Source organism: Pristiophorus japonicus, chromosome 14 (genome assembly GCF_044704955.1).
Source record: "Pristiophorus japonicus isolate sPriJap1 chromosome 14, sPriJap1.hap1, whole genome shotgun sequence".
Taxonomy (NCBI): Eukaryota; Metazoa; Chordata; class Chondrichthyes; family Pristiophoridae; genus Pristiophorus; species Pristiophorus japonicus.
The window spans coordinates 130,427,011-130,453,804 of record NC_091990.1 but is presented as its reverse complement, the minus strand read 5'-3'; the positions used below and the strand labels follow the sequence as shown (position 1 = coordinate 130,453,804).

The window sequence follows — 26,794 nt, the reverse complement described above, 5'->3', positions numbered from 1 at the left end:
AATTTCTGTCATGGTACTCAGTCAGCTTACGGCGCTTTGCCTCAACGATTTCGTGCATGTCTGGGAGGATTAATGAGAGCCTTGTTTTTAAAGTCTTTTTCATCAACAGTTGCGCGGGGGAGATCCCAGTCAGTGAGTGCGGACGAGATCTGTATGCCAGCAGCAGTCGCGACAGGCGACCCAGCGTGGGACCTTGGATTTTAAGCATGCCTTGTTTAATGATTTGCATTGCTCTCTCCGCCTGGCCATTGGAGGCCGGCTTGAACGGTGCCGTCTTGACGTGATTTATGCCGTGGTAAATTATAAAGTCTTGGAATTCTGCGCTGGTGAAGCACGGACCATTGTCACTGACCAATATGTCAGGGATTCTGTGCATTGCAAACATGGTTGCAAGGCTCTTCACAGTGGTGGAGGTTGTGCTCGAGTTTAAAATGGTGCATTTGATCCACTTTGAAAATGCATCTACAACTACGAGGAACACTTTGCCCATGAATGGGCCCTCATAGTCTGCGTGCACCCGCGACCACAGTTTGGTCGGACAGGGCCAGGGGCTCAGTGGAGCCTCCCTGGGGGCATTGCTGAGTTGGGCACAAATGGTGCACCTTCGGATGCAGAGCTCCAAGTCCGTGTCAATATCAGGCCACCAGACGTGGGATCTGGCTATGGCCTTCATGAGAACGATCCCCGGGTGCTCGCGGTGGAGCTCCCGGACAACTGCCTCTCTGACTCGCAGAGGCATGACTACTCGGCTGCCCCACATCAGGCAGTTTGCTTGTAGTGATAGCTCATGCATATGCCTGTGAAAGGGTTTTAATTCCTCGGGGCAGGCATCGTGAGCCTCTGCCCAGTCACCGGTTAGGACACATCTTTTTACGAAGGATAATGTGGAGTTGCTGACCGTCCAGGCTCTGATTTGGCGAGCCGTCATGGGCGAACCTGTGGACTCAAAGGCATTGATTGCCATGATTATTTCATAGTCCTGTTCGTCAGATCCTTCCTTGGTCACCAGGGGTAGCCTGCTGAGCGCGTCGGCACAGTTGTCGGTGCCTGGTCTGTGCCTGATAGTATATTCGTAGGACGCCAGCATGAGTGCCACCGTTGAATTCGCGCCGAGGCGTTGGCGTTTATTGCCTTGCTCTCGGATAGGAGGGACGTGAAGGGCTTGTGGTCGGTTTCTAACGCGAACTTGGCCCCGAAAAGGTATTGGTGCATCTTTTTGACACTGTACACGCACGTGAGCGCCTCCTTCTCTACCATTCTGTACCCGCGCTCCGCCCGCGAAAGTGACCTGGAGGCATAAGCTATGGGTTGTAATTTGCCCGCACTATTGACATGTTGCAAACCCGACCCCATACGCTGACACTTCGCATGTGAGAACTAGCTTTTTACCTGGGTCAAAGAAAGTCAAAACACTGTTAGAACACAGAAGGTTGCGTGCCTTATTGAAGGCGCGTTCCTGGGCGTCCCCCAAAACCAATCGCACCCCTTTCTGAGTAGCACGTGGAGAGGCTCCAGCAGTGTGCTTAAGTTCTGCATAAAGTTGCCAAAGTAATTGTGTAGCCTGAGAAAGGCGCACAGTTCTGAGACATTCCGAGGCCTGGGTGCCAGGCGAATTGTTTCTGTTTTGGACTCTGTTGGGCGGATTCCATCAGCGGCAATCCTTCTGCCCAAAAATTCAACCTCGGGTGCGAGAAACAGGCGCTTGGATTTCTTGACTCGTAGGCCTACCCGATCCAACCGCTTTAAATACAACCGTCCCCAGGATGGACTTGAGCAGACTCTCCATGTTGCGCTGCAATATGGCAGCTGCCGACCTGATGCCGAATGGGCATCGATTGTACATGAAAAGGCCTCGATGTGTGGTGTTGGTGGTGAGTAGCTTGGATTCCTCAGTCAATTCTTGCGTCATATATGCAGATGTGAGGTCTAGTTTTGAGAAAAGTTTACCTCCAGTCAATGTGGCAAATAAGTCCTCCGCTCTGGGCAGCGGGTACTGGTCCTGTAGGGAGACATTGTTTATGGTAGATTTGTCGTCCCCACAGATTCGTACGGATCCATCAGGCTTCATGACTGGGACGATGGGACTTGCCCAGTTGCTAAATTCCACAGGTGATATAATGCCTTCCCGCAAAAGCCTGTTAGTTCATGTTCAATCTTTTCCCTCATCACATAGGGTACAGCTCTGGCCTTGTGATGGACCAGCCTAGCATCATGTGTGATATAGATTTTGACTTTGGCCCCTTTGAAAGTGCCCACACCTGGCTGAAAGAGATGTTCAAATCGCTTTACAACTGTTGAGCAGGAGGTCCGCTCCTCGAATGACATGGCATGGACATCATCCCATTTCCAGTTTAGTTTTGCCAGCCAGCTTCTCCACAGCTGTGCTGGGGGGTCTCCGGGGACAATCCACAGGGGAAGTCGGTTCACTGTCACTTTGTGTGTGACAGAGAGCATGGCGCTGCCGAGGACTGGTACGATTTCTTTGGTATAGGTCCTTAGTGTGGTGTCGACCCTTGTGAGTTTTGGTCTGTCTCTTTTATGCGGCCACAGTTGTTCAAATTGTTGAGCGCCCATGAGAGATTGAGTCGCTCCCGTATCCGGCTCCATGTTGATATCCCGTTGAGTAGGACCCTCATCATTATAGGAGACGTCCTGTTGTAGGAGCAGCGGCCATTGATCATGTTGACCCGCTATACATCGGTGTCCCGGGTACTGTCCCATCCATCTTCTGGTCCGCTTTCCGACCCAGCCGAGCTGCCGTTTTTTTGCACATGCGGGCCAAATGCCCTGCATATTCACAATTTCTGCAACAGCCTGCTGAAATTGACATCCCCTTGACGAGTGCCCACCCCCACACCTCCAGCACAGACCTGTTCCATTGTTCAAAGTGTTCCCAAAGAATGAGCTGCATCTGGCTGATCTCTCTTGAGCTTCTCTCAGTTTGTAGTTGATTGCTCGCATTGTGGGTTGATGAGGTGTGAACGGCCGTTCCTGTGGCCCTTGATGGCTTCTGCCTGCTGTCGAGAGCCTCATCTCCCATTTTTTTTCCTGTGTGTAGGGGTAGCAGCTTGTTTAGTGCTGTGAACTTCTTGTTCCGATATTTCGTTAGTTGTCGTACCTGCATTGTAAATCTTCCCCTACCAAGAATGTCTGTGCAACTAGTGCTGCTGCCTCTAAGGTCAGTTTCTTGGTCTCTGAGAGCTTTCGGAATATGTTTGCGTGGCCTATTCCTTCAATGAAAAAGTCTCTCAGCATTTCTCTCCTCAGTTCATCGGAGAACTCACATAAACTAGCCAACCTCCGAAGTTCCGCCACGAAGTTGGGTATGCTCTGGCCCACACAGCGTCTGTAGTTGTAGAACCTGTGTCTGGCCATGTGTAGGCTGCTCGCTGGCTTCAGGTGGTCTCTTATCAGTGTGCTCAATTCTTCAAACGACTTGCTTGCTGGTTTCTCGGGTGCCAACAGATCCTTCATTAAAGCGTATGTTTTCGAGCCACAGCTGGTCAAGAGATGGACTCCTCTCTTGTCTGCCTTATCGTCGCCTAATCAGTCTTTGGTTACAAAGCTTTGCTGGAGCCTTTCTATAAAGTCCTCACAATTGTCTCCCACATTGTACTTTTTATCTGATCCGTTGTTCGCCATTCTGTGGATTCTGTAATCCCGTAACTTGTCGCCACTGTAAAGTTCTGTCCCCTCAGTACAGATTCACACGAGGCATGTCGTGAAGTCAAGGTCACTCTGGACCTGCACCTTTATTTCACAGCTCTGGAATGCTGCACTTGCCTGAGACCTGTCCTTATATACCTGTCTCTTGCAAGTGCACCCCTGGTGGTAAGGTATGCTTGGTGGTTACAGGTCATATCTTATTACAGTCATGTATAGCACGTTAGGATACAGTTATATATAATAATGTAAGATACATGACAGTAGGGCTGTAGTAAGTTACAGAAATAGAGAAAGGTAAGGCCATGAAAGGAATTAGACATGAGGATGAGAATTTTTAACTTGAGACTTTGGTGCACCTGGTGTTAGTGTAGGTCAGCAGAGTAATGAGTGAGTGGGACTTGGTGCAAGATAAGTACAGTGAGCAGAGTTTCGAATGAACTGAAGATTAGAGGGTGGAGATGACAGCTGACCAGGAAAGCATTGGAACAGTCAACTATGTCATTTTCAGCAGCAGAGGCAGGTGATGTTATGGAGGTGGAAGTAAGTCGTCTTTGAAAAGGAGAGGATATAAGGTCTGCAAGCTCAGCTTGGAGTCAAGTAGGACACGGAGGTTACAAACTGTCTGGTTCTTTCTGTGACAGTGGGAGGGAGATGGAATTGGTGGTAAAGCTTACACGGTTTCATAAGTTTACAAATATCTGAAAGAATTGCAAAAACTGAATGCAAAAACAAAACAGAATTAGATGTTTCTTTGCTGGGGCCAAAGACAACGGGCTAGAAATTGCGTTGTGCCCCGTTTAGGTGATAAATATTCAGGGAGCGCAAAAGTAGCGCCGGGCGAAAAGGATTGGAAGTTGATGGGAACTTCCACTTCAGCACTCCAAGAGGGATGTGGAGCGCTAAATCAAGTGCTACCACTTCCCTTGGAGTGCTAATGGGAGAGAGAGGGGTGGTATCGGCAGAGCGCTGAGCAATGCTCAGTGCAGCGCTGCCGTCTTTATAGGCTCCTTCCCTCCCTTAAAGGGAAGGACCAATGCTGGGGTGAATGAATTTTCATGCTGTCTGTGTTGGGCCACTGCACCTGCGTTACGTGCATAGCAGCCCCAAGCACTCCAAGAAAATGCAGAGCTGAGCAATCGCGGGGGCTAAGGAAATCAGGAGGCACCAGAATGGAGAGCTAAATAAATTTTGCCCTACCTGACCACCACTGCCTTTAATTAGCGCTCCCAAGGCAGCCAGCCGAGGTGATGACGCCTCCTGCAGCTGCCTTTGTTGACGCCCGGCGATGCTGCAGGGAGTAGGAGTGAATATTGCTTCTGGGGTGGTAACGAGGCGCTGCACACTGGATGATGTCATGATTTCTGAGGCGCAAGAGAGCGAGGTGGTAACAGTGCCAGCGCATAACTGCCCGGTGAGTCACCTCTTAGCGCCTCGTTAATGCCCCTCGCAGACACTAACTGGAGACGCAAAGCAAGCCAATTTCTTCCCCCAATGGCTTTGATCTTCCCAATGTTCAGCTGGAGGGAATTGTAGCTTATCTCGGATCGGATGTTGGATATTATACTGAGATTAAAATACAGTGCCGTTGGAGGAAAATATTTCGTGTAGTTGATGTGTTTCCATTGTCATGAGAAACTTTCCACAGGAGAGGTTTTCTAAGGTGCCTCAGACAGATATGCTGCTGGTGTCAGATCCACCACGTTGGATCTGGCCATGGGTGGTTGTGTGACTTTGCACTAATTACAGATGTACTAATTACGGATGCACTAAATGTCGAGTTCTCAACTCTAGAACATATTCACATGAGGCACATACTGCAGACAAGGTCACTCATGACCTGCACCTTTATTCCCCGGACCAAGGAGTGCCGAGCCTGCGTGGAACCTCCCTTTAAGTACCTGGCTCACCAGGTAAGGAGTGTCTCCCACAAGTTCACCCCCTGTGGTCAAGATGTGTATTTCACAGTTGTATACAGTGTACAGTATTGTTATATATTGGTTTCGGTTATGTGAAGGTTACAAACATGACATCACCTCCCCCCCCAATGTCTTTGGGTCAAAGATGGAGTCTTTCAGGCGGTCGACGCTTTCTCGTGGAATGCCGTAGTTGTGGCTCTGGTGGTTGAGCCGTGGCCTGCGTCTCTGTCGCCTGAGTTGGTTCCAGGCTGGCCGCAGGGACTGTGCATGATGTTGACTGTCCTTGTTGCTCGTTCACTGGCAGTGGTGTGGTTGACATCCCATGGTTTATTTCAGGTTCCTCAGTGTCCATGCTGAACCTTTTCTTTACCTGGTCCAGATGTTTGCGGCATGTCTGACCACTATGACCCTATTTCCCTCTTTACCAATTACGGTGCCCTCAAGCCACTTGAGTCCTAGTGCATGGTTAAGCACAAATACCAGATCATCCATTTCTATACACCTTCCCCTTGAGTTTCGATCATGGCACTTGGTTTGGGACTGCCGCTTGCCCCTCAACACTGTCTGCCAGGCTTGGGTGAATGAGGGGCAGCTGCGTTTTGAGCGTGCGTTTCATGAGTTCCGCTGGCGGGACTCCTGTGAGCGAGTGCGGGCGGGACCTATAGGCCAGCAGGAGGCGCAATAGGCAGTACTGAAGAGGGGATCCCTAGATACGGAGCATGCCTTGTTTTATGACTTGGACCGCACGTTCTGCCTGGCCATTGGAAGCCGGCTTGAACGGTGCCGTCCGGACGTGTTTAATGCCATTACCCGACATAAACTCCTGGAATTCATGGCTGGTGAAACATGAGCCATTGTCACTGACCAGAATGTCCGGCAAGCCGTGGGTCGCAAAAACCATGCGCAGACTCTCCATGGTGATGGATGTCATGCACGAGTTTAATGTGATGCACTCGATCCATTTCGAGTATGCATCGACTACAATCAAGAACATTTTTCCCATGAGCGGCCCCGCATAGTCCATGTGGATGCGTGACCATGGCCTGGTGGGCCAGGGCCACGGGCTGAGCGGGGCCTCCCTGGGGGCATTGCCCAGCTGGGCACACATCGTGCACCTGCGAACCCAGTGTTCCAGGTCCAAGTCAATCCCCGGCCACCATACATGTGACCGGGCAATGGCCTTCATTAGCACAATGCCAGGGTGCTCGTTGTGGAGTTCCCTGATGAATGCTTCTCTTCCTTTCTTGGGGCATGACCACCCGGCTGCCCCATAGTAGGCAGTCTGCTTGGATGGGGAGCTCATCCATCCGTCTTGGAAACGGTCTGACCTCCTCGGGGCACGCCCCGTGTGTGGGCGCCCAATCTCCAGTCAGGACACATTTCTTTATCATGGATAGGAGGGGGTCCCTGTTGGTCCAGAGTTTGATCTGGCGGGCTGTGATGGGCGAGCCTGCGGTGTCAAAAACCTCAACGGCCATGACCATCTCAGCGCTTTGCTCCGCTGCCCCCTCGGTGGTGGCCAGCGGAAGCCTGCTGAGCGCCTCAGTGCAATTTTCAGTGCCTGGCCAGTGCTGTATGGTGTAGTCATACGCAGCCAGCGTGAGAGCCCATCACTGTATGTGAGCTGACACATTGGCATTGACAGCCTTGCTGTCGGACAACAGGGATGTTAACGGCTTGTGATCCATTTCTAACTCGAACCTTCTGCCAAAAAGATACTGGTGCATCTTTTTCACACCATAAATGTAAGCGAGTGCTTCCTTTTCGACCATGCCGTACCCACGCTCTGCCTGGGAGAGCGACCTGGAGGCATAAGCCACCGGTTGTAGTCGGCTGTCGTAATTTCCCTGCTGAAACACACACCCAACCCCATATGATGATGCATCACATGTTAAAACTAGTTTTTTTTTTAAACAGAGGTCATACAAAGTCAACAGTTTGTTGGAACAAAGCAGGTTCCGTGCCACTGTTGAAAGCCCGTTTCTGACAGTTCCCCCAGAACCAGTCACAACCCTTACGCAGGAACACATGTAACGGCTCCAACAATGTGCTTAAGTTAGGCAGGAAGTTCCAGAAATAGTTCAAAAGTCCCAGGAACGATCGCAACTCCGATGTGTTGCCGGGCCGGAACGCACGACGGATCGCCTCCGTTTTGGATTCGGTAGGCCAGATCCTGTCTGCGGCAACCCTCCTGCCCAAAAACTCGACCTCCGGGGCCAAAAACACACACTTGGCCTTTTTCAGCCACAGGCCTACCCGGTCCAGTCGGTGTAGCACCTCCTCCAGGTTGTGGAGGTGTTCCTCAGTGTCTCGACCAGTTATTAGGATGTCGTCTTGGAATACGGTTGTGCCGGAAATGGATTTGAGCAAGCTTTCCATGTTCCTCTGGAAGATTGCGATCGCTGAACGAATGCCAAATGGACACCTGTTGTCGATGAATAGTCCCTTGTGTGTCGTGATGGTGGTCAGAAGCTTGGATTCTTCAGCCAGTTCCTGAGTCATGTAGGCCGAAGCGAGGTCCAACTTAGTGAACAGCTTGCCACCTGTCAACGTGGCAAAAAGGTCCTCCGCTCTCGGGAGTGCGTATTGGTCCTGCAGCGACACTTGGTTGATGGTGGCTTTGTAGTCGCCGCAGATCCTGACCGAGCCATCCGCTTTAAGGATAGGAACGATGGGACTTGCCCAGTCACTGAATTCAACGGCCGAAATTATGCCCTCTCTGAGCAGCCTGTCCAATTCACTCTCAAATTTTCTCACGCATCACATACGGCACCGCTCTGTATTGTGGTACACTGGTCTGGCATCCGGGGTGATGTGTATCACTACTTTGGTGCCCTTGAACGTTCCGACACCGGGTTGAAACAGTGACCTGAATTTTTGTAGGGCCTGCGAGCATGAACTTCGCTCCACAGACGAAATGGTGTGCACATCTCCCCATTTCCAGTTCATCTCGGCTAGCCAGCTCCTTCCCAAAAGCGCGGGACCATTTCCCAGAACAATCCAGAGTGGCAGGCGGTTCTGTGATCCATTGTGTGTTACCACCAGCAGGTTTGCACTGCTTAGCACTGGGATGATTTCTTTGGTGTACGTGCGTAGCTGCATGTCAATGCGTTCCAGTTTGGGCCTGTCAGCTCCATGCGCACCGGGATGCCATTCAATAAAACTTTCATCACAGTTGGCGTTTTAGTGTATGAGCTGCGGACATCAGCCACATGAACTCTCTGAACCTCAGCATCCATGGCTTGGCCCCAGGCATCATCCTGCATTGCAGACCCCATGTCTGATTCCTCTGTTTCATGGATTAGCCTCGCTGCAGCCTTTTTGCACATTCTAGCCAAATGTCCTCTGGCATTACAATTCCTGCAGGTGAACTGCTGGAACTTGCAACTTTTAGCAGTATGTCTACCCCCTCATCTCCAGCATTGGCTGAGATTGTTATCCACAAAAGGGCTGTTACCAGGCATTCCTGTCTGATTGTCCCCTTGGTTGTTTCTAAGCACTCTGGTGGTGGGTGTCAATTGTCCCATCACGGGACGCATTGTTCCTCTTGATGGCGTGAGCTGCCGATCCTCCTGCCATTGTCTCTGTTGCTGTCCCACCCTAGAGCCTGTTGCTGTCTGGGCGGTGTCGAATTGCCCTTGCATGCCTGTCTGGGCGGTGTCGAATTGCCCTTGCCTGCCTGCGGGGTTCTGTATCACTTTTACAACATTAACTCCCTGGTTCATCGCAACGTTAAAACCAGGGCTGCTTGCGTAAATTATCTTGGTCTCCTCTTCCCCTGCCAAGAAGGTCTGAGCTATCAAAGCTGCCCTTTCCAAAGTCAAGTCCTTGTCCTCAATAAGCTTCCTGAAAATACCGGTATGTCTAATGCCCTCAATGGAAAAAATCCCTTAACATCTCCCACCTGCAGGTGTCAGTGAACTTACAGAAGCTGGCTAAGCGCCTCAGGTCTGCAACGAAGTCCGAGATGTTTTGCCCTTCCCGACGCCGGTGTGTGTAGAACCGGTGCCGGGCCATGTGTACACTGCTCGCCGGTTTCAGATGTTCGCTGATCAGCTGGCTGAGCTCTTCGAAGGACTTGTCGGCCGGCTTGAGGTGCAAGCAGGTCTTTCATCAGCGCGTACGTTTTTGTCCCGCAGCTTGTCAGTAGATGCGCCCTCCGCTTGTCAGCCGCTTCCACTCCCAGCCAGTCCTTTGTGACAAAGATCTGCTGGAGTCGCTCCACAAAATCGTCCCAGTCCTCACCCACACAGTAACGTTCCTCTGTGCTACCGGTGGTCATCCTTGTGGTTCAGTGATTCCCGTTTCTCGTCGCCAGATGTCGAATTCTCAACTCTAGAACATATTCACATGAGGCATATACCGCAGACAAGGTCACTCATGACCTGCAACTTTATTCCCCGGACCAAGGAGTGCCGAGCCTGCGTGGAACCTCCCTTTAAGTACCTGGCTCACCAGGTAAGGAGTGTCTCCCACAAGTTCACCCCCTGTGGTCAAGATGTGTATTTCACAGTTGTATACAGTGTACAGTGTTGTTACATTTTGGTTACAGTTATGTGAAGGTTACAAACATGACACTAAATGTGTGTATACAATAGTTGCTTTAACATGGCATTATAGTTTTTCTGTTGAGCCATCCTGGAATTTCTCAATAAATGGTAACCAATTTAATTAGAGATCCATTTCCTTCCAGTGTTTCCATAATTAAAAAAAAATAGCATTGGAGTTTCAGCTATCAGCAAACTTGATGAATTAATGACCGGTCAGTATGCATTAAAGATGGAGCACCTTTCATGTGGCTGTAGCAAACAGTATCATTTAAAGGAAATGCATGTTTCTATTTTTGTTCTGACCACTTAGTTCCAGTGTACTGGCTCTCAAATACGTGGTATGTTAAATAGTATCACTGACACCAATCTATAGCATAAATTAAATCTTTGTGGTTTGTATAGTGATGACAGCACATTTTCAATACTTTCAACAGCCAATTGTGTACCAGAGCGAAACTCTCAAACGTACTATTCTTTTTTTTAGTAAACTTGTCACCTTGTGTGTGGAGTCTCAAAATGTCACACCAAGCTCTGCATCATTGATCATGCAAAAGAAAGTATATATGAACAAAAAGATAGCTTTTAAGAATGTGGCAGTGTGGAGTTTTCTTGAGCTTTTTTTTGCTGCAGTAGAGTGAGGTTTTAAGCTGCCACTGTTAGTTTTGCATCAAAATGGCAGTAACCAGGGTAAGGATATTCGAGCTATGCAGCAAAAGTAGTGCACAAAGATGAAAAGAAAATTTGACATGGAGTAAAATAGGTATAGCAGAAGTGAGAAAGAACATGGCTTTGAAGTTACATAAGAAAAACAAACATTTGGAGATCTGAAACATAAAGGGGTCGAAATTCGGCCCAGTGGGCACCAAGGAAACCTCTAAGTGGAGGGGAGGGACATTGCTATGCAATCAGTGCAATATGGCACGTCATTAGCGTTGCGCTGACGTGCTCAGTGCGGCACTGATGACACCACCTGCCTTCCACCCCGCTCCCGACTCGCTTCCGCCTTTCTGCCACCCCCAACACCGCCCCGTTAATTTTTAAAGACAAAAGTGGACAATTTCCCTCTATTCCCCGCTCCATCAGTACTGGCAGTTAATTGCCAGTTATTTCGAATTATCTGCCCCAAACGGGGCGGAGGGCAATTTCAGCCCCCTTGATTTTTATAACCTGCACTTTTGGGATAAAATCTAGAATTTTTACTTACTAACGAATAGAAATACAACTGTAACTTTTACGCAGCTGTGACCATGACTGTCAAGTATATGGAGAGAGTTAAAGGCTGAATTTCAAACAAGCTTAAACCCTGAGCTCATAAACCATTTGGTATGTACTAACATCATCGGCATCCCTTGATTGAGTTACAGCTTTTGAACTTGCACCACAACATCCGTTATTCTGTGTCGGTTAAAGATTGATGCAGTCTAACACAGATGTATTATTGCAAACTGAATATAAAATTGGTGAATGTTGTAAGTAGTTAATAACTGCACAGAATGTGGGAAAGGAATGACTCATAGGGTGAATTAGATCAAACAAAATCATTCTAAATCATTTCTGTGTAACATATGTATGAAGATGAGAGTTGGGATTAATAGCAGAATATGTACCTTTAAATCTTACTGTTGCTAACAGTAAAACTTAATGAAGATACTTTGATGGTTTGGAAATCTTTTGTGCTGTCGAAAAAAAGTGATGAAGAAACAGTGCCAATATTATTGTTCAGTGCCATGTCACTCTTTCTGTGTCGTAGCTCCTGGAAAGAATTCTGTGTTTCCAGATCAAGATTATTTTTTTCTTAATTTTCTAGTACTATACTTATGTACACCAGGATACGTACTGAAGCAATAGAGGTGTGTTAAGAGGATATTAAAGAGAAAACACCAGAGAAATGTAGAAAAAGGTGTTTTTTTTTAATCCATATAGTGGAACTTTTCTGAGGTTGCGATCTTTATCTATTCGTTGTGAGCTCCTGGTCTGGAATGTGCCTGCCTGCCTGCAGGAACTTTCTGTCGGAAGGAATTGAGAAATAATGCATAGCTGCAGCTCTTAAATGTTTTGCCATCCTAGGGCATTTTCCACACAGAAGAAACAGTCAGGCTGCTCAGCAGGAAGTGGCTACATGAGTCAACACAGTCTCAAACATGTTGAGATGAAGAAAAGGGTAATAACCTCAGGAAATCTGCCAAGGTAATGCTAGCCAGCATTTCACTACATCAAATAAATGGGTAAAGTTTTCAGGTCTACAAAAGCTTCCTTTCATCATGTTACCATGTTGGATACCAAGCCCTCAGAAACCAGCTCTTTACAGGCTTCACATGCATATACGACAGCAGGCAGCACTTTATTACTGCCATTTCACATTGGAACTGGTTTCACATGACCATTTGGAAAGGAGATTCCACAAAGCAGGCTTAGCATGCAACTAACCCTCTTGATGCATATTTGCTTATTCACACGTAAGCGATGATGCAGGGTGGCCACTTGGCTGTCACTCATTTATGTGCTCTTCAAACTTCCAAAAGCTCAATACTTCCTGGGCAAAGTGGTGCATAACGCAAGGGAGCAGATCAAACTGGAGAAATCCCCACCCTCATCTCTGCAGCCATTCATGACTGTTTAATGTAGAACCACAATGTAGCGCTCTGTCTGTGATAACTCCAAGCACATCTGTAGTGGAGTTTCCATTAAGTTAGTCTCAAGTCTAGTCTGAATACCTCTTGTGAATGATTAAACAACAGCTATGGAGACCTTGGGAGTACTTTTAACATTCCTGGAATTGGATTGGCTGCCTTTTTTACATCATTGAAGCCAATGGAAAGTAAAATCTGGTGGTGTAAAATGACCCCATTGTTTTCCAATCGTTAAAAGGCTCCCTTGCCCAGTTTTAGCACGGTGGGCAATCAGATGAAAAGAGCCAGTATGCAGGGTTTGGCCCCATACAGATCACCTTGGGAAGTGTCTAGCAGCGGGGGCATGGCTGGAGTCGATATGTATGAGACTGCTCTCTCTCTTGGTGATGCAGATCCAGTCCCATATCCCCTTTCCCTTCAAATGACGGAAGATATGGCAGAAAGTAGGCAGGACTTGGCAGCCTCCGAATCATCAATCGAACACAAGCAGCTGTAGGACCATCCTCTGACCCAGCACAAGGAGGCAGCGGGCCACCTCTTATCTCATCAATTAGAGCGTCCCATATAGTTCTTGGTGTCAGTTACTGTAGTTCTGTAGGAACATCTTCTGGCTTCTCTTCTTCATTTGGTTCGATTCTTGGATTTGGATTTGATAGCTTCCTCTACCTGCTCCAGGCATGTATGCCTCTTTGGGTGGCAAAGTTGTGTAACATACAGCAGAGTGCGATGATCTTAGAGATCCTGATATATTGTCAGATGCCTCCTGTTGATGTATCTATGCTTTGCTGCTGTTCATAGCTATATCATCCTTGCAGTCTCCTTTCTCAAATGAATCATCCTAGGACAGTGGATTACTTTAAATGAAGATGTAATTGCTGCCTGGGAAGCAGGTATTCCCTTGCACAATTTTGTTTTTATGGTCACAGATGAGCTGCACGTTGTTGGAGTGAATGCTCTTGTGGTTCATGAACCCTTGGAATTGTATGCAGGTGCCCATTAGGACCACATGGGTATCATCAATGACACCTTGGACTAGGGGGAGGTCCGCCATCTTATAAATCTGTCCAACTCTCTCATTCTGACGCAGGCTGCCCACTGAGAAAATAACAAGCGATTCATCAACTATCTGATCAGATACATCTGTTGGTGTTAATGTCACCTATGATAGCTTGGAATGAGACAGATGCCTGAACGTTCAGGGATGTGGTGACCTTGACAGCCACTGCATTGCCTTCCTATCGTAAAAGCTAGCTTGAGGTCTTATTCCAGGAGGCAGCATATCTTTGTCACTCATTCTATTGAAATGGAGCCTGTGAAAGCAGTTTTTCTCGGACATTCCAAGGGTAGACATGCATCTACCCTTGGATATAGCTTTGTTGGTAAGGCAAGTCTGTCTGTGGTGCATTCTGACATTGCCTTTTATGCTCTTTATCCTTCAATTGATAGAAAAAAAGAGAACTGTCCTCTCCAATGCTCATTTTCAAGATTTAAATTTTAGCAACTAAAATCTGGCAGCCAAAACAATTGGGTTAAACCTCAAAAATTAACTTGATCAATATTCACAGTGAAAGTAACATTTAGCACAAACCTAAAGATAAATTCTACTTTCAGCTATTTATTCTTAAAGAAGAACAGGTCCTCCCTTATATTATAATTTTCTGCCAGCACAACATTCCTGCCTCCATTGCCCCTTTTCTACAGGCAAACTTCGTCCATAATGTATTCCCTGTGAGAATCTTGGGAAATTGTACATGCTATTATACATGTCATTAAAACTTGTTTTCAATGAGAATTTTATCGGTCCACCTTAAGGCTAGACCTGAATTCAATTAAATGGATCTCCCCCCAATTTTGCAACCTCCCAGCACCTACTCCACTCCAACACTATGAAGTATAGCGACCAGCAGACATACCCTATTGTTTCAACTTGTTTTGCTTTCTTCCTTCTATCTTAAATTTTCTAATCTGTCTCATTGTTTTTCTTTCTGATTTTCCTTCCTTTAGCTTTTCTTTTCCTCAACCAAGTGTTTATTAATTTTGCTGCTCTTATCTCCGTCATTGCATGTTTGTCTCTCAATCATGTGCTCTCTCACTTTTTCTTTCTGCTCTGTCTCTCATATTTATCTCTGTCTCATACTATATCACATCTCTGTCTTGGATTCCCTCATGTCTCTGTCTCATTCTCTATCGCGCACACTCATTTTTTCTATCTGTCATTATCTTTATTCCTCCAGTATTTCTCTCTCTCTCTCTCTCTCTCTCTGATCTCCATCACTGTACATCTGGTTTTGGTCACTATCTTGCTCTCTCCACATAGCTCACACCACATCTTGGGCCTGCTAGTAATACGTCAGCACTGGCTTAACTCCAAGCACGAGGACCCTTCATAGCTCTCGAGTTTCTCAGAGAATCTAAACAGCCATTTTGAAAGCGGACAAACAGCAGTGCAAAGCACCGTACCTGAGGTGTTCATTTTCCTGCCTGTTTATAGATTTACGTCTGAAATTCCTGGAGATATGGATATACCAAATACTGTTCATTTCCAGCAATGACTGAGAATTGAGTTTCCGTTTCTATATTCAGTACTATTGACAAAGATCGGAGCAGGGGATTCTAACGTTCAGTTTGCCACAGTTCTCAGGGTCACTAGGGTCAAGGGTTTCAAATTTTCTGGCAGGGCAGCACATACTCTGCATTTAAAAAAATATGTTCAGATTGCTACTTCCTTTCTTTTGAAATCTTATAGGTATCTAAATTAAGCCTGCTTAAACCTTTCAATACCAATCCCTAAATGGGTAAAATCAATCTGAATAAGTGTTTAATGTAGACCATTCAACAAACACCATAAATGTTTTAGCTCACTATTTTTAAAATTGTACAAACCTACAATGGTCAACATATTACTTATTAAAAGTCACGCTATATAAACATGCAAGGAGGATAACGCCTTGCGATCAGTTTGGAATCAGCAAAGCAAAGGCCCCGAAGTATGCTCCAAGGATCTCGCAGTCCCTGTGTCAAGAACTTTGGGTTTTCCAACTTTCAATTCAATTCAACGGACTGAAGTGGTGCTCCCCTTGTACGAACGTCTGTAACATCAACAGCTGTCTAAGCAGCCAGTCAAAATGCAGAATTCTCACAGACAGCGAACAAGGAAGTGAGTAAGCTCTTAAAATTCTAACTTTTAAAAATAATTAGAGAGAGCAAAAGAAAGCTTGGGGCTCTCGCATGGGGAAAAGGCAAACCTAAAATAAAAATGGACAATCGTTAAAAAAAATTCAAATTAAAAAAAAAAAAAAATTCTTAAAAATTTATACATTTATTAAAATGGACAAATTTCACACTGCACATAATTAAGGTTTTCCAGGCTCTTAACATTTGTTTAGCAATCAATATGCTATTAAAACTCTAGTTACATCGAATCCCTTTGGGTCTAACTTGTTTTAGTGGGGAATTTAATAGTGTACTTATTGCAGAAGAGCCGAAGTTTTTGTCAGTTTCAGTGATTTGGCTGATTACACAGATTGCCGACTCAATGGGCCCAAGTTTCCACACGATAAAAAACGGGCGCCCCTCCGAGCTGGGCGCCCGTTTTTCGCGCCTAAAAAAAAACGCGCTATTCTCGAGCGCCCTGCAGCTCCTTGTCTGCCTGGCGTGCTGCCCAGGGGGGCGGAGCCTACACTCGCGCCAATTTTGTAAGTGGGAGGGGGCGGGTACCATTTTAATTTTTTTTCCTGCCGGCAACGCTGTGCGTGCGCGTTGGAGCATTCGCGCACGCGCAGTGTGAAGGAAACATTGGCACTCGGCCATTTTTGTAGTTCTTTGTAGCTGTTTAATTTTTGAACATTTTTTATATAAAAACACATTGCCATCAGCACTGAGGCTTCTTGCAGTCTTCTCACTGTCTCCTTCCCCCCTCCCCCCCCCTCCCCCCCCGGCCGGGAAAGAATGGCTGTTTCCTTCCCCCCCCCCCCACTCTGCGGGAACGAACGGCTGTCTCTTCCTCCTCCCTCCCGCTCCACGGGAACGAACGGCTGCAGAATTCTCCGTGGCTGAAGCACTTTCACACAGGTAGGAAGATGGTTTATTTAATCTTTTCTTTGCTTATAAATGTTTATTCAGGTTGGATTTATTTGTATAAGTATAAATAAGGATTTATTATAGCATTTAATGACTTCCCTCCCCCCCCCACCTCGTTCTGGACGCCTAATTTGTAACCTGCGCCTGATTTTTTTAATGTGTTGAACAGGTTTTTTCAGTTCTACAAAAATCTTCACTTGCTCCATTCTAACTTAGTTTGGAGTACGTTTTCATTGTGGAAACTTTAAAATCAGGCGTCAGTGGCCGGACATGCCCCCTTTTGAAGAAAACATTCTGTTCCAAAGTAGAACTGTTCGACTTGACTAGAACTGCAGAAAAAAAAATGTGGAGAATTGCGATTTCTAAGATAATCCGTTCTCCACCAGTTGCTCCTAAAAATCAGGCACAAATCATGTGGAAACTTGGGCCCTATGTGTGGGGGGCACAGTGCAGCCTGAATCAGAGCTATCAATGATGGACTGCAATTTCGAGATTTGCACATGTGCCAAATCCCAAAGTTGTGCTCAGTTTCCAAGGCAGAACGACAGCGAATGCTACCAGTTCGCCGTCATCCCGACCGCAAGTTCTGGGCCAATTTGTTTATACAAATGTTTGATAGGTATATATGCTAGTCTGGCCCCTATGCCAAGATTGCATGTAGCAGCAAACAAGCTGAATGGACATCTCAAGATCTGCTATTACGTATCTACTTTAAAATTCTAATGCTACTGACTGAGATCAAACTTTGTTTTCAGACAGAGGAGAATTTTGGCAGAGCGGAAAGTCTTTTGCTCTAGGGGAGTTGTGACTGGGATTTAATTTACTTTGAAGCATTCTGCAGATTTAAACACTTGTGTCCTCTACAGTGAGTTGTGAGAGGACAAGACTAAGGATTTATCAAGGATGTTGGGCTGTGCCGGTTAGTGCTGAATGAGCTTTAGTTACATTTTATAAGCAGTAGAATACTATGGAACAAAACTCACAAGAATGGCTGGGTATTGTTCTGCACTGACTCTTGTTCCTATGATCTCCACGCCATATTAAAGGAGTCCTATGCATGCCACAAGTGTAAGTTCATTACCACATTCAAGATTCAGATCACAGATCTGATATTTAATATGTTCAAACAACATGCATCAACCATAACTTCAGAAGAACACTCATACTGCATCAGTGTTTATATTTTTCTATTTCCCATACCAACCATCCTTTGAGTGATATTGCCTATGTATGCCATATTAGAGGCAGGATTCTGCTTTGGGCTGCTGCCCACTTGGAATTGGAATAATTTCATACATGTAGGGCCCACAGTCAACAGAGAGAGAAGACTTTCTTTCCATCATTCTGGTTTGGACTTGAACCCAATTCCAATAGGTGTAAAGCTGGTGTCTTTAACCCCCTGCATGACATTGTCTTCTCCCCCTTTCCCTTATTTTTGGTTAAGGATTTTAACTAGTTGGTGCTTATATACAAGTATGTGTACAGCAGTCTCCTAATGTAAAATAGGTAAATTACAAGAACAGCAAATGTTCTTTTAACTGCATTTAAAATTGCATGATCACTAATTATAGTCTAATTTTCTTTAAACAGACAGCAAGCTTTGTTTCATGTACTCACCGCCTATTCTGTATACAACACGGTAAGAAAATTGAGTTGGGGTTACATCCTGAGAGATAATATGTATGATAAATATTATATAAATAATCCAATACGCAAGTCTCAGACTTGCAGTATTAAGCCATTTATATTGCAACTTTGCAGATTTGATTCTTGTAGATGTGGGATTCATCTTGCAACAAAATGCATGATAAATGGCAGTATTTTTTTTTCAGCTGCTATCTCCACTGTTATTAGATTTAAACATTTTTGATGGGGTAGCTGCATATCCAGCCTTTGCTGTACTAAGTTGTGGGCAATTCCTTCTGACAGCCTCCGGCTGAACTGCACCATTTGAAAACCTACAGTAACACAGTGGATAAAATTTCACTCTCAACCTCAAAAAGGGAGAATGACTTTATATTTAATTAATACATTTCTCATTCTCAGAATGGGACATTTCAAAGCCACATATTCTTACAATTTCATCAGCAGGTTGTTAATTCTGGAGGAAAACAACAACTTGCATGTATATAGCGCCTTTATTGTAGAAAAATGTCCAAGACCTAGTGAGACAAAACTGCACAGCAAAGAAGCCAAAGAATGAGATATTAAGAGGGGCAACAAAATGTTTTCTCCGAGCTGGGTTTTAAGGAGGGTTGTAAAGGAGGAGCAAGAGATGGAGGTATTTAGGATTGAAATTCCAGAGTGTGAGCGAAGGGAGGGTGGGACTATAATTTTGTATCTATGTCAGAAGAGAAAAAAGGGAGGGTTGTAAAAAAAAAAGAGGAAAGGGGAAAAAAATATGGGCAGAGGTTATAGTCTGAAATTGTTGAACTCAATGTTGAGTCCAGAAGGCAGTAAAGTGCCTAAACGAAAGATGAGGTGCTGCCCCTCGAGCTTGCGTTGAACTCCATTGGAGCAGTGTAGGAGGCCGAGGTCAGAGTGGGAGTGGAGCAGTGAATTAAAGTGACAGATGACCGTAAACTCGGGGTCACGCTTACGGACTGAACGGAGGTGTTCTGCAAAGTGGTCACCCAATCTGCATTTGGTTTCCTCAGTGTAGAGGAGACCACATCATGAGCAGCGAATACAGTACACTAAATTGAAAGAAATACAAGTAAATCACTGTTAAGAGTTTGGGGAGGGGGTCGTAGAGCTGGAGGAGGTTACAGAGATTAGGAAGGATGAAGCCCTAGAGGATTTAAACATGAGGATAATGATAAATTGGAGGATCAGGAGCCAGTGTAACTCAGCAAGAACAGGGATGATGGGTGACCTGGTGTGGGTTAGGATATGGGCAGCAACGTTTTGGATGAGATAAAGTTTACAAAGGCTGGAGGATGAGAGACTGGCATTAGAACATTAGAATAGTCAATTAGGTGATTGTAAAGGCATGGATCAGGATTTCTTTTTTCTCCTTCCCATGGCAGCTGGTGATAATTCTGCCATTCACACCCCATCTAGACTCATCTTTAGTTTCTTAACTTGTGCCATTGCCATCTTATTTTTGCCCATCATCCCTTTTGTCTCTTAAATCTCTTCTGCCTTCCACCCTATCACAGATCTTCAGTGGCTGAGGCAGGGGGGGGCAGAAATGGACATGGTGAAAGTAGGTGGTCTTTATGGGCTCAGCTCATGGTCAAATAGGATATAAAGTTTGAGTAGTGTGGTTCAGCCTGAGACAATGGCCAGGGAGTGGGATGGAATCACTGGCAAGGGTGTGGAGCTTGTGCAGGGGCCGAAGATGATGGCTTCAGTCCTCCCAATGTTTAACTGAAGGAAAATTCAGCTCATCCAAGAGTAGATATCGGACAAACAGTCTGTGGTCAACAAAGGGGTTAAGAGAGGTGATGGAGCAGTAGACCTGGGTGCTGTTAGTGCACATGTGGAAGCTGACCACATGTTTGCAGATTATATTTCCCAAGGGCAGCATGTAAATGATGAAGAAGAGTGGGCCCATAGGATCGATCCTTGGAGGTCTCCAGAGATAACAGTGTGGGGGCGAGATCAGAAGCAGCTATTGGAGATGTTCCAACTATGATCCGATAGGTGAGTGAAACCAAGTGAGAGCAGTCCCACTCAGAGGAAAGGCATTGGTGGAGGATGGTGTGGTTAGCCATATCAAAGGCAGCAGAGAAATTGAGGAGGAATAATGCAGCACAGAGAATGTCATTTGTGACTTTGGTTGGGACTATTTTGGTGCTGTAGCAGGGATAACAATAACAACAACTTGCATTTAACATAGCAAAACATCCCAAGGTGTTTCACGAGCGTTATCAATAAAAATTTGACATCGAGCCACAGAAGGAAATATCAGGACAGTTGACTAAAAGTTTGGCCAAAGAGGTAGATTTTAATGAGCATCAAAAAGGAGGGCAGAGAGGTTTAGGGAGGGAATTCCAGAGCATGGGCTAAGGCAGCTGAAAGCACGGCCACCAATGGTGGAGCACTGGAAATCGGCATAGAAACCTGACTGGAGAGACAGACACTTTTCTGTGTTTTTCTTAAAAAGAGAGAGCAACATATATAATGACATTATAAAAACTTAAAGCTGTTATTCATTTTTACTAGGAATATACAAAATGCATATTTATAAATGGCTATTAGAATCTCCTCTCTCATTTGTTTATTAAGATTTAAGGCTTGCATTCCTTTTTTCTGCAAACAATAGAATTTTTGTTTTAATTCTCTATCTCGATCTGTTTATAATTCATTGTCTGCTTCTTCCAGTAATGACAGATATAATAACAATATATGAGTAAGAAATTAAACATGCTTCTCTTCACAGGAGGTGAGCTACTGTCAAGGAATGAGCCAGCTCGCAGCCATTCTACTGATGTATTTGAATGAAGAGGATGCATTCTGGGCACTGTCTCAATTACTGACTAATCAGAAGCATGCAATGCATGGTAAGCACCTCAGCAGTGTTACAGGATGATAAATATTACCAGCACCTAAACTTCACAACCAAGTACTACATTCTGCAAACTCATGTAGTTTATATTTGCCTGTCACAGTAATTATTGCAAATTTTAAAAGTCTTCAACGTGGATTGTTAGTAGTGTTATTTTTTTGTTTTGAGAGGCAGAGTCGGGGAACCATCTTTCAATGGGTGAGTTCAAGCCCACTATTGACTTGAGCACATAATCTAGGCTAACATTTCAGTGCAGTACTGAGATAGTGCTGCATTGTTGGAGAGCCATCCTTCAAATGGGATGTTAAACCGAGGCCCTGCCTGCTGTGTCGATGGATTTAAAACATCACAACACTATTCAAAGAAGAGCAAAGATTTCTTCAGGTATCCTGGCCAACATTCCTCCATCACCAACACCATGAAAAACAGATTATCTGGTCATGCATTCATTTCCTGTTTGTGCTAAATTGCTGTGTGCAAATTGGCAGGCATGTTTGGACATAACACGGACTGCATTATTAAAAGTAATGTGCATTGGGAAATTCTGAGGATTTGATAAGATGCTACATAAATGCAAGTTCATTATTTCTTTCCTTTTAAAGTAAAATTGGAAATAATAATTTGTGCAACTTGCAATTGAATTCAGTAATACCCAAACTATGGTCCACGGAGCCATGTGCGCATAATGGATGGAAAATCACATGCTGCATCTCCATGATTTCCCGAGATGTGCTCCCTGTAAAAGCTGATTCCCACTGGGAGCTCGTATTAGGCAGCCCCTCGTGGAGCACCAGATTGTGGAATCACCCATTATTCTCTGTTTTATATTGTAAAAAAAATCATCTATCCTACCTCAACTGAAGCCCATCATTTCAGGTTTCCTTCCTACCAGGCTGTTGCAGTGACATCACTGGCGCAGAGACGTCACCTGCATCTCAGAGCAGCTCCTGTTCATTTAAACGGGACCATGTCTAATACCAGCATGGGAACCAATCCAGGAAAATACGTTGAGTAAAGCTTGAGCTTCTAAACTAACTGTATAGCTGATATTATCCTTTTGGATATACTCTCTATGTTTGGCTCTGAGGCATTTAAAGGTGAAAATAAATGTGGGCAATGAATTTTTAAAAAAAAAGAAACTAACGGCTTGAAATTATATAGCGCCTTTCACGACCATCAGAAATCCCAAACGCTTTACAGCCAGTGAAGTATTTTTGAAGTGTAGTCACTGTTGTAATGTAGGAATGGTAGGTATATATAATTAAAAATTCATATGTGCCCACCTCCTGCCTACTGTTATGATTTTTGGTTACATTTTTTTCTGTCAACATTTACAAATGAAACTGTCCATGTAAACATTTATAATAGGAATTTCTATTACAGTCCCCACCACTTACACCATCCACGCTTAGCATGGGTAACCGCCTATATCGGGTAAATAGTGCTAACCATTTGCCTTTACCATAGAATTCAGTTACAAAGGCGCTGCTTATAATGGCCTAGAAATCCCGGTCGAGCTCTTCCTGTGGACAATCGACTGAAAAAGTTGCGCACCTACTTGTTCCTGCTGCGCCCGCTCGAACTTCCGATCCCGAGGCCTTCACTCCCTACGCATCGGAGTGCGTGCACGTTGGGATGTCCATATGCTGGAGCTGGAGTCACATGGCTCTGGGCAGCCAATCAAGGTACAGTATTTTCTCATTCATAATAATAGGCATTCTAGTTCCCATTATTATGAATAAGAACCCCCCCCCCCGGCCAAAGACACAAAACGCTAATTTAAAAAAATAGAAAAATACACTACATATTTAATATTCATTTAAATTAAAGTTCTTAAAAAATATATATATTTTCCCGACTTAACGACTTTTTAAAACGTTTTTTTAATTATGCCTTAAAATAAACTTACCGTAGTGGGGAGGGTTTTTAACAATAAAATATGTTTTCATATGTGTTTATTTAATTTAATTTTAATGTTTGTTTTTAAACACTTGCACCTGTAAAAGTATGCTATACGCCTGCTTTTTAAGACGCAAGATTTTTGAGGACATTTGCTGGGCAAGATATGCGTAAATATCGCAAATCTTGCCCTGCATGTGTCCTTGCTCCCGATATTCACGAGATCTGTCAAGCCAGAAACTTGACAGATCGGAAAAGCCGGTTTTTAGCGCATGCGCATTGCGCACTGAAAATCGTTTTTTACGATGCCTTCCCAGGTCCATAGAAACTTCGTACGGACCCGGGACATCGGAATTTCAGGCCCAATATATTAAGCAATTATTTTGGGCATTTCAGTAAGTATTTACCCTGTTGTACTTAACGATTTAAAAAAAATTGATCTGCTTTCATGTAAAGTCGGATCAAGCAGTTTCAATCAGTTGTTTGCACGTCGTTAAAGTGCGATTAATTCTTCCAATTAAGTACCTGCCTATGTCACAGCACTGAAATGGCCTTTATCAAAGTCACAAATGATATCCTCTGACTGTGGTAAACTACCCCTCCTCATCATTCTCGACCTATCTGCAGCCTTTGACAAGGTTGACCACACCATCCTCCTCCAACGTCTCTCCTCCATTGTCCAGCTGAGTGGGAGTGCCCTTGTCTAGTTCCATTCCTATCCAGTCGTAGCCAGAGAATTGTCTGCAACAGTTTCTCTTGCCGCTCCCGTGGATCTATCCTTGGCCCCCTTCTCTTTCTCATCTACATGCTGCCCCTCAGTGACATCATCTGATAACACGTCGGGTTCCTCATGTACACTGACGATACCTAGCTCTACTTCACTGCCACGTCTCTCCATCCCTCCACTGTCTCTGCTTTGTCATGCTGCTTGTCCAAAATCTAGTATTGGGTGAGCAGAAATTTCCTCAACTAAATATTGGGAAAACCAAAGTCATTGTCTTCGGTCCCCACCACAAACTCCGTTCCCTCACCACTGACTCCAACCCTCTCCCTGGCCACTGACTGAGGCTGAAACAGATTGTTAGCAACCTTGCCATCCTATTTGACCTTGAGCTGAACTTCGGACCCCATATCCACTCCATCACCAAGGCTGCCTGCCTCAACTTAGCTGCTTCTGAAACCTTCATTCATGCCTTTGTTACATCTAGACTTGACTATTCCAATGCTCTCCTGACTGACCTCCCACCTTGCACCTCCATATACTGAGCTCATCCAAAACTCTGCTGCCCCTTTCCTAACTTGCATCAAGTCCCGTTCACCCGCCTTATACTCGCTGATCTACATTGGCTCCAGCTCCGGGAGCACCTTGATGTTAAAATTCTCATCCTTGTTTTCAAATCCCTCCATGGGTTAGCTCCTCCCTATCTCTAACATCCTCCAGCCCTACAAACCTCTGAGATCTCTGTGCCCCTCCAATTCTGGCCTCTTGCGCAACCCTGATTTTAATCGCTCCATCATCGGTGGCCCAAGCCCTTAGCTCTGGAATTTCCTCCCTAAATAACGCACCTGTGAAACGCCTTAGGTTGATTTACTACATTAAAAGTGCTTAAATAAATGCAAGTTATTGATTACCTTAGTGATTAGATTCTAGATGCAGTGCCAACCATTAGGAGAGGCAGTTGTTAAGTGCAGCTTTTCTGTATTTTAAAAATTTGTTGGTACTTCACTTATTGGTTTTACTGTCCCTGTATAGAAGGCAAAGAGATTGTGACTGTATAAACATTTACATGTCATGCTATAGTTGTGGCCTCACACCACTGGTGGTACTATGGCACCTCTCTATCCCTGTCTCCTAATTCCCATGCCCATTAGTCTCCTCAGCCTCTGGCCCTTTGCCTTTGTGTTCCCATTCTTTCTGCCCAGTTTCTGTCCCTCTGCTGACAACACAAGCCTCGAGCCCCAGTTTCTGCCCTGAGGTCCTCCCATGTCTGGATTTCTACTTTCCTTTCTGCTGCTGCTTTAGCCTCCACCCCCAAGTCTGGGCTGTGTTCGGCCCCTTCCCAATGCTTTTAAACTGCACTCAACCTTCATTCTCACTTTCCAGCCCACTTCTATTTCTTTCACATTCCACAGCCTCTTCTGCCCCATTGTTTATTTTTAGCCACTTTAGGTATTCAGCCAGACTTCTAGCCTGGCCTTCTCCTTAGCCTTTTCCCTCCAACTCAGCCCTGCCCACACTTTTGACAGCTCCATCCCACTCAAATTTGAATTGCTGTCTGCTGGCCCCAGTTCCTATACATCTTCTATTCACAGACACTGCCAAGGAAGATAACTAAGGGAAAGTATGTTAGGGGTGAGTGGGGGCAAGCATGGAATCATAAAATAAGGGGAAAGGGACAGAAAGAGTGTGAAATTCTCAGGAGTACTTGCACAGAAATAATATGATCATTAGCTAAAGATGGAAAACTGTAAGTGGAAGGAAAAATTGAGGGGAGTGATGCAGGAAAGCTGAGGGAAGAGTAAGAGCAGTAAAAATAAAGACTTGTATTTATATAGCTCCTTTCACAGCCACAGGTCATCTCAAAGCGCTTTACAGCCATGAAGTACTTTTGAAGCGTAGTCACTGGAAATGTGGCAGCCAATTTGCACTCAGCAAGCTCCCACAAACAGTAATGTGATAATGACCAGCTAATTTTTTTTGTTATGTTGCTTGAGGGATAAATATTGGCCAGGACACCGGGGATAACTTCCCTGCTCTTCTTCGAAATAGTGTCGTGGGATCTTTTACATCTACCTGAGAGAGCAGACAGGACCTCAATTTAACGTCTCATCTGAAAGATGGCACTTCTGGCAGTGCAGCACTCCCTCAGCATTGCACTGGAGTGTCAGCCTAGATTTATGTGCTTAAGTCCCTGGAGTGGGACTTGAACCCACAATCTTCTGACTCCGAGGCGAATGTGCTACCCACTGAGCTACAGCTGACACTGCAAGCAGAATAGCAATTGCATCAGAACAGCAGAGCAAAGAATGCAAAGGGTAAAGGGAACACAAGGTTTAAGGGGAAACAAATTAATCTGCTGCAAGGAGATGACAGGCAACACTGAGGGAATGTAGAGGTGGGAAAGGGTGAGGACCAGCAACAAGCCTCAGGAAAAGTTGTCAAAAAGGATAACCAGGATAGGAAAAGTGGAATAGGAGGAAATGGCAGGACATTACAACAGCATGCCAAAGACAAAAAGAAATGGAAGAGATACAATGGAAGCACAGGAATTTGAAGCAAAGGGACTGCTGAATGTAAGACATATTAGAGAACAACAGATAGTAGTGCCAAACAGGTACAGTAGACAGGACATGGAAAGTAAACAACATAACAGAAACAAAGACAGACATATGATGGAAATAAAACACCAAAACTGGAAAACAAAAAAATGACAAAAGTGCTGAGAATGAGCATACAAACAGCAACAAAAAGACAGCATAGGCAGATAAAACAGATAACGTTCCTTTGACTTGACATGCACGTAATATATTAACATACTT

At 45.1% G+C, this 26,794-nt stretch overlaps 1 protein-coding gene across 1 annotated transcript in view; it reads left to right on the top strand.

The window, feature by feature from the left end:
• Positions 1–26,794, top strand: part of LOC139280102 (uncharacterized) — a 340,066-nt gene that overhangs the window by 192,178 nt on the left and 121,094 nt on the right. Inside the window, exons 8-9 of the mRNA XM_070899614.1 lie at positions 18,433–18,481; positions 21,230–21,350. Of these exons, the coding sequence (XP_070755715.1) occupies positions 18,433–18,481; positions 21,230–21,350 (170 nt within the window). The remainder of the gene's footprint in view (positions 1–18,432; positions 18,482–21,229; positions 21,351–26,794) is intronic.